We start from the raw sequence: 8,435 nt of genomic DNA, 5'->3' as shown, positions 1-8,435 counted from the left end.
ACTCCTCTTTAAACAAGTCTAGCCTAGTTCCTCAATATTTTAAATTAGTGAATTCTCAAAATGCCATGGTTATTATCCATAAAAATGCACAAATGTAATGAATCTCTACATTTATAACAATGTTGTATCTTATTTTATAAAGCCCATATGTATAAAAATCACAATTCTGAAGCACAAATCCTTTGTATGTTGTTACATTTTAATAGATATTTACAAATCTGCGCAATTTACATTTTTCTACTGTCAGTACTTATATATTTAGAAATAAAAGTTTGATAGAGAGAAAACTAAAGTTTTGAAGGATTTTATAGTTTGTTGGAATACATATAGACAGAGAAGACAACATGGGGGATATTAAAGTGCTTTTTTTTAGCAGCCAATAAATAAATGAAAGAATACATTTTTAAAAAAGCACCTACTATAGACAGATCCATAGACCAAAATGCAACTGTATTGTTATAATTTTCGTTTGTGTAATTTTTTTTAATATTTTCTCCAACAGCCCATGCATGCATACAGCCCAATGGATTGGTGTGTAAAACAAATTCATAAGAGAAAAAACTAAATAAAAAATCAGCTCCATTGCGGATTCCTGTGATCAAGGGGGTGTTTCATTTAAACACATATATATGTAGTAGTTGGCACTCGTGCAGCATACACAATGTCATACATTTAAGTGAACAAGATGGAGGAAAGTTAGTGGGGGGAGGGCTTATAGCTGCGTCCCAATTCAGAGGCTGCATCCTTTAAAAGGCGGATTCGAAGGCCGATTGCATCACTGCGGCACGACAAAGGCTAGGTTCCACGGAGGGCCTAGTGTATGCAGGTTTTCTCTTTTACCTTGAACCAAACTGATTGAGTAGGTCACTAATTGGTTAAGATCTCCCCTCACCTGGTAGTCTAGGTCTTAATTGGGCACTAATTGAAGGGAAAGACCAAAAACCTGCATACACTAGGCCCTCCGTGGAACCGGTTTGAGAACTCTGAAATACGGCCTCCAAATGTGTCTTACGTTTAAATGAAGGATACAACAGATATATCCTTCGCGGCCTTGCCTACCCCAGAATTCATTGCGCGCCTGTGACGACGGGATTACGAATTACACTTTTAAATGCAATTATTGGGTTTTAACTGACTCAAATATCTAATGATACAAATGAAAAGAAAAAAACTTTAAAGTGGTTCAAATGTTGACATTTCTTACTAAGATGCGATTATACGTATACACTTTGTACTCTTTATTATATACAGAAATGGACCATTGTGAACACATTTAGACAGTTTGTGAACCCTGTTTTGTTTTTAGACAGTTTAATATAACGCTCTTCAACGGCAGCTGTCACAGTTTCTAGGCGATAAGAACAATCCTCAGTAGGCTCAGTCCAACCTTCGAGGCCTTCGAAGGATGCAGCCTTAGAGTACACAGCCAAACACAGCCCAATGCATTCGGAAACGCATTCTACTTACTATTTCTGCCATAGAAAGATATGGTAAACAACAACGTAGTATAAGCACTATGCGGTTCCGAATTCAGCGCTAGTCTCATAGGCCTAATTTATATACCAAATTTCGTTAGCTTTTAATGCATTGTGAGCTTCTGTCATGAATGTGTGGTTTGCCCTTGTCTCTTTATCTTGTGTTTCGTTCAGCACTTTAGTCAGCCATGTTTACTGTTTTTAAATGTGCTATATACATAAAAACAAACTTGAAACTTGAAAAATAAACTATATACTGAAATTTGCGTGACTACAAATTTACTAAGAGAATAGTGTCCAACCATCATAACTAAGCTTCCAAATAAATAAAGCGTTTTATTAAAGTTCTTCCATAACTTTAATTTTTATGGTCATCTTTTATTTTTACACATTTATAGCTCTTATTATTCCTTTCCTTGTGAAGGAGACTGACTCACATGATGACAAACCTGAACTACAGTGTACACCTATTTTTTACAGTCTATGGTGTACACACATGCCCCCTGTCGTCCAGTAGGGTTAGCACTAAATAACCCTACCCTAATGACGGAGACTCGTTCAGTAACGGGGGCGTAGTCGTTCTGTAAATCCAACCAATGAAATGTTCCGTCACAGCCCAGCTTGAATGCTATTGGCTCTTGCCATAGTCAGTCTTTCAAGACATAACAGTCAGTCACCGACCGTCACGCGCTTCAAAAGGGATGAACGAAAATGTACCAGTAACGTCTCTTAAATGTGAATGAACAATTCATTCGCTTTAAAGATAGTTCACGAAACACCACAACATGTTCTGCCTTTTAAAAAACTCCACCAGTAGTGTTAAGAAAGTACTGGCTTCTCATTAGAGTCAGTCAGTATGCTGTTATTCCAAAGAGAAAACATTTATGGAAACCATGTGATGTGTGATAGAAAATACGAAACAGAACCTAAATCGTTTTATGTGTTATGGAAGACTTTGGGTAAACTTTTCAGAAAAATATCAAAGATAGTATCCAAGCCCTCCCCAACTAACTAACAGCTGTGATGTCACGCTTGGCAGGTTTGTTGGCCGAGCTCACGCGAGCTCCTCGAGACTATCCGTAATAAGAGATGAGAAGGTCCGGGTCCTGCTCCTACAAGTTGATGGCAAAGTTTAAATGCCCCAAATATTCGGAGTTGAAGCACAATGCTGAGGAGAGACACATCTCGATCTTATCAGGAGGTAATGAAACTAACTAATGTGTGAAATGCGGTTGGATCCAGCAGGACTCGTGCATGGGTTGTAATCGCGATCCGTATGAAAGTTTCTTTTCAGTGAGAGTTTCGTAGTAAAGCAGAAGCAGTCATGTGATATCAGCTGACCGCTTGCTTTTTATTGCCGCTGTGCGTTAGAGAGATGCCCGGCGCAAAATACTGGCAAATATACATTAAATTTGTGTATGCAAACAAATAACGATATCTGTATTTTTTTATGTCACTTGTTGTTGCATTGTAGTTCAATGGTGAGGACTGTGCTGCTGGGCCACTTGAGTCTTACGAGAACAATGATGTTTCTGAAGTGGAGCATGATGAAGCTAGCTGTGACCCTTTACCAGGTCAGAACTTATACCTAAATTATGAAACTGATAAGTCATTGTTTTCTGTTCATGTATGTAGATCTAGATTTAGATGTAGATTTAGGTATTAATCTGGTAACACTTTAAAATAAGGTTCCATTCCACCGAAAGGGTGACATTTCTGTCCCCAGGACATTATATGTATAAAATTGAATGAAAATTTAACTCTAAAATACATTTTTACACATTAAGCTAACAACAAATTTAAAACATACTTAAAAACATTAATAAAAACTACATAGAAGTTCGAACACTAAAAAATAGCATTTTCTGCATGTCCCCACTCTCTAATTTTTTTGCATTGTTGTGTGTGACTTTTTATTCAATCTAGCCTATGCTTTAAAATATTTCTCTTTTTCATGAGAAAATTTTTTTTATCTAATATTTTAAATAAAATACACATTTTACTCATGTCCCTGGGTTTTCACTCAGTCCTGTTACCCTAACACATCCCCCCTCTGAAAAACTTGGAATATTCCACAAGACACATTTCCAACAGGAAGTTGCATCATCTGGATCTTCTGAAGGCAATGGGAAGACCATATATATAAGTAAGTCCTCTCATTTTAATTTCTGTATATTTGATGAAATTGTAACTATGACTGAGAAGGTCAATCTCAACATACTGTCCTGGTACCTAAATTATTTCTTAGATTTTAATTGTTTATTAAAAAAAAAAAAAAATTGGTTAGTCACTAGAATTTGCTCAGTGTCCTAATGCTATTAGCATGGATGCTATGAGGCCATATGCCATGTATTTGATAACTTTTTGCTTAAAAACTCAATCCTGTTACTTTCAGTCCTGTTACTTATATGAAAAATAACAGGAGTGAGTAGAGTCCTCTGTTTTGTTGATTTAATACTGTAAATATTAGTTGATATAATACTATTCACCTGAATTCTGAGTTTTAATGTTGCAATTACTTATATTGTAGACATTAGCATTAGTTTTACAATGTGAACACCATACTTCCAGGAAGCCAGTCCACCATGAAGTGACTTAAACGTTTTGTCTTTGTCATATTTTGTAGAAGATGGAGAAAACCCTTACTGTGCAGATGCCAGAAACACCCACCTATGGCATCCTGCAATGGAAGGAGCGAAACACACCCGCAACCCTCTCTTTTCTCCCTTTTTTGTCTTAACTTCCCTCTTTCTCCCTCCCTCTCTCTTCTTCTGAGTTTCGGTAACAGGACTGAGAAAACATGCATCCATCTTCTGCTTAGAAACCTTGTAAAAAATTAAATAAAGTTGCCTGAGATTGACCAATACACATTTTGAATAGTTATATGTGTAGTATTAGATTCAGTGTTGAAAAAAGATACAAAATAAAGTTTAATTTCGAAGAGGTACAACAAGCAAATGTCACCCGTTCAGTGGAATGGCCCAGTTAACATTAGTTGATGCACTGTGAACTAACAATGAACAGCTGTATTTTTATTAAATAATGTTAACAAAGATTAACAAATACAGTAACAAATGTATTGCTCATGGTTGGTTCATGTTAGTTAATACATTAACTAATGCTAACTAATGAACCTTATTGTAAAGTGTTACCATTAATCCTATAGTTATATTGTGGTGGTGCAATTTTATGTATGTAGAAAACATCACGGTTTTCTGCAGAACTGCTTTATAGATTAAATGAACTAGTTTAATAATTAATGATCTTCACAACAGAACTGAATCAACAGTGAACTGACTTGATGAACTCTGTTTGCTTCACTGAATCAATTTCCTGTGGTTTTGAAACAATCTGTATTGTATAAAGCACAATATAAATAAAGGTGACTTGACTTGTAGGTAGGCCTATGTATGCATGTTTGTGTTTTGCATTTATTTATTATAAATTAATATATTTATTTATTTACATATTTAATATATAAATATTTATTATTTATTAAGTTAAATTAACTTAGGGAGTTGATTTAACAATGTTTGATTGTATGATACATTTAAGTTGCTGAAATAAAACCATTAAATTGCAGAAAAAAACTGCAAGTGCAATAATCACAAAGTAAACCGTTTTCACTGACCAGGTAATCTGACATAGAGGACTGAATCTATATATATATATATATATATTTTTAATTTATTTATGCTATAGTTATTGTTATTTTTATTTATTTATTTGTACAAATTTCTCTTCTTGGACAATACATTGTATTATTTATTTATTTAGTCAAATTTAACATTTACATTCTGGGACAGTTCTATATGTATGTATTGTGTCTTTTATTAAAGACATTGCTTTAAAATAAACTTTCATTATATATTGCAGATGAGGATGCTGTGGACAGCAATCTAATGCCCATCGGCTTCAACAAAGCTTGCCTGAAGAATGTTTTCACAGTCATCCTTGTCCTCATTTACCTGCTGCTCACTGCAGTGGCTGTGTTCTTGGCCTACCAGACTATTTCAGACTTCATGGAGAAACTCAACCATCCAGTGATGTCTGTTTCATACAAAGAAGTTGAGGAGTTTACTGCACCGGGTGAGCTATAATACACTGTCATTTTATGCTATCTCTCATTATGTCTATTTACAGAATCTCTCATCATTCCTTTGCGAACAGGAATTGCTTTGTATCCTGGGAAGGCGCAGTTATTAAGTTGCATGCATCACTATCATGACAACATTCCACCTCTTGTTGCATCGGGCAGACTAGAGAAAAGTAACTGTATGACCGAGGAGGTCATTTACTACGGGCCATATTCAAACCAGACGCAAGTATGTTTTCGAGCTTCCTCATCAACTATTTTTGAAGAAATGCTACTATTAATAATCTTTTATGCAACATGTCTGCCGCAGAAGCGAGCCATAGTGGTCAGAGGGCCGACTGATGTGAGGAACCGAGAACTTATATTCCTTCAGTTCAGTCGGAATGAAACGGAGGAGGATTTCAGCGCTATCAGTTACATGTTTTTTGCCACATTCAGTGACATGCATAAAAGGTAGATCTTTAGAGAAATGTTCAGCATGAATCAGATTTGTTTTACTGTTTATATAAAAAAGTATTTTTCTTATCAGCTCGGATAAAGCAGCTTTTATGATGGACTGTGAGAGGAACTACTCCATGTGGACCTTCTCTGGGGGATTTCGGACATGGGTCAAAATGTCTTTGGTCAAGACGTCAGGCAGAGGAAATGAATCAGTTGAATTTAGACAGGAGGTAATAGATTTGTTATGCTATTTTTTTAGTCTTTGTCAACTTCAGCATGCTAGTATAACAATCAGGGTCATAACCACCATGGAAAATCAACTGATCATGTTTTTTATATAAATATTCAGATTAGTGGTCAACCAAATTAGTAGCCAAGAGGACCTATTATGCTTGGTCAACATTCTTTAGTGTGTAATGCTGCAGTTTTAGCATGAAAAAAGTTGCAAAGTTACAAAGCACAAAGTCACTCCAAAAGGAGGTAAAGGCCCGTTCAAACAAAGGACGATAACTTCATGGATAACAATAAAGATATAGTTCTCAGTATTAAAGAATAGCAGAGTTCACACCACGGCTATAACGATAACTGCACAGAGAAATTATAGCATTGGAATCGTTTCTGATTGAGATGCACTGACAGACTGGGTATTGATGCGCTGCAACAATGTAAAATATGTGAAAAATAATGTTTTTTGAAGATTCAAGCATGAAAACCTTTTCTTGTAAAACCTAAAAACAAAATCAAGACTTCATAAAAGGGCATAATATGTCCTTTTATATATATTACACTTGATCCACCTAAAATACTGAATATTTTGTTACAGCCACTTACTTGATAATCATCCATATTTATTTCAGTCCAGTGTGGTGAAGTACATCGACAAGAGGCCGCCACAGGAGCAAGCCAACGAGCTTTTCTTTGTTGTGTTCCAATGGCGAGATCCATTTATACAGCAAGTGAAAGATGTAAGTGAACACATAATTAAAGATTAAACTAATTGTCTCTGTATAATGCTATACAGAGAGTCTAATTAAGTGTGCCTTTTGTTTTTGAACAGATAGTCACAGCAAACCCGTGGAACACTATAGCCATATTATGTGGCGTCTTCATGGCTCTATTTAAAGCTGCAGAGTTTGCCAAACTCAGCATTAAGTGGATGATCAAAATCCGTAAAAGACACTTAAGGGCCAAAATAAGAGAATTGGACCAAATGAGCTAATTCTATTACATCTGACAACACAAACTGAGTTTTTAAGTACAACCATCGACCACTTAGAGACTTCTAATTCACTAGTTCAATAGAGAACTAATTCAGTGCGAAGAGTGTATTACACTTTCATGAAAAATGTGTTATTGTTCCATTGTACGTTAAGTTTTAACTGGACAATAGATTTTAACTTGATGAGCTGAGGCATGTGTTCTACAGTACAAGGGCAAAGTGTATTCATGTGCTTGTGACACTGAAATATTAACTATTCACACTGGTTTCTGAGTGAGAATCAGTTAGTTGAAATGATGACTGAGAAGGAATTTAGCTGAAACACAAAAAAGGGCTTTTAATGACAGATCGGTGCATTTCCAAACGATCAATAAATGTATAAATAACAGGACATTCAATGAGAGAAATCTGGTCTTGCTGCTGTTTTCTTTAATTATTTTGCTGTTAATGTCAATGAGTTATGCTTTTATTATTATAGACATGTTGTATAGACCCATACCAACTTATGGACTTATGTCACTGATTTAAAAATGTTCTGAAAACATGATTTAATCATGCTTACAAAACAAGCAGGCCTTTTTTGTAGTTATGATGTAAAGACTTTGACTTGTTTCCATGTAATGTTCTTTTATTTTATTGTGTTTTTTAAAGTTATCAAAATGTGAAAGAATTATAACTTCCAATTGTATTAATATACAAAATATTATTCTATAACTGATGCTGCCTCCAGGACTACAAATGTTATCTTGTTTAAACTATTGTTTTTAGTATATTTTGAGATAGCCTATGTGTGGAAATGCATCAAACTCAAGTACTATTGATGTATGTTTTATGCTTTTTAAAACCAAGTTACTTGAATACATCCTATGATTACAGCTGAATTAAGAATGTTTATGAGGGATTTAAAAATTACGGCTTTGACTGTTCTACACAAGAGGTGATAATTATGTTATGGCATGGATGAATAATTGCATTAGAAAGTATTTTATTTTGCACTTTACGTTTATTAATCAGGACTAACTAATACCAAAGGTAAGCTTTATTTTCTACTCGGTATTTACTTATAGTGGTCTTTTTTGTTCTTCGTCTTCTTATTAAAAATCTATAAAAGTATTCTGAAATTATTAACTGCTTTATTGTATTTTACATGAGCTAGTGTGTTTGTTTATTTTACAATTTACATGGTTACCAGATACCGTTAGTA

General features: G+C 34.8%; 1 protein-coding gene across 2 annotated transcripts; it reads left to right on the top strand.

Moving 5' to 3' along the window:
• The first annotated feature begins 2,164 nt into the window (after positions 1-2,164).
• On the top strand, positions 2,165-8,366 carry pacc1 (proton activated chloride channel 1). Of its 2 annotated transcripts, XM_081347797.1 has the most exons (9): positions 2,165-2,434; positions 2,515-2,676; positions 2,950-3,049; positions 5,352-5,564; positions 5,646-5,800; positions 5,882-6,024; positions 6,101-6,242; positions 6,870-6,977; positions 7,070-8,366. In XM_081347797.1, exons 2-9 carry the CDS (start codon positions 2,641-2,643, stop codon positions 7,229-7,231), a joined length of 1,059 nt encoding a protein of 352 aa, XP_081203923.1. In that variant the 5' UTR covers positions 2,165-2,434; positions 2,515-2,640; the 3' UTR covers positions 7,232-8,366. The 2 variants fall into 2 exon arrangements, with proteins under 2 accessions (XP_081203923.1, XP_081203924.1); XM_081347798.1 differs by lacking the exon at positions 2,165-2,434 and having other exon boundaries at positions 2,492-2,676; positions 7,070-8,354.
• The last annotated feature ends 69 nt before the right edge of the window (positions 8,367-8,435 follow it).

This window comes from Scardinius erythrophthalmus, assembly GCF_964197995.2.
Source record: "Scardinius erythrophthalmus genome assembly, chromosome: 19".
NCBI lineage: Eukaryota > Metazoa > Chordata > Actinopteri > Cypriniformes > Leuciscidae > Scardinius > Scardinius erythrophthalmus.
Note: the sequence above shows the minus strand (reverse complement) of the source record. Positions and strands in the feature narration are given on the sequence as shown.

Excerpts from the sequence above, each read along its gene's own strand:
- pacc1 (XM_081347797.1), top strand. The coding sequence starts at position 2,641 with ATGCTGAGGAGAGACACATCTCGATCTTATCAGGAG. Across the intron at positions 2,677-2,949 it reads CATCTCGATCTTATCAGGAG|TTCAATGGTGAGGACTGTGC; the intron begins GTAATGAAACTA and ends GTTGCATTGTAG. Across the intron at positions 3,050-5,351 it reads TAGCTGTGACCCTTTACCAG|ATGAGGATGCTGTGGACAGC; the intron begins GTCAGAACTTAT and ends TATATATTGCAG.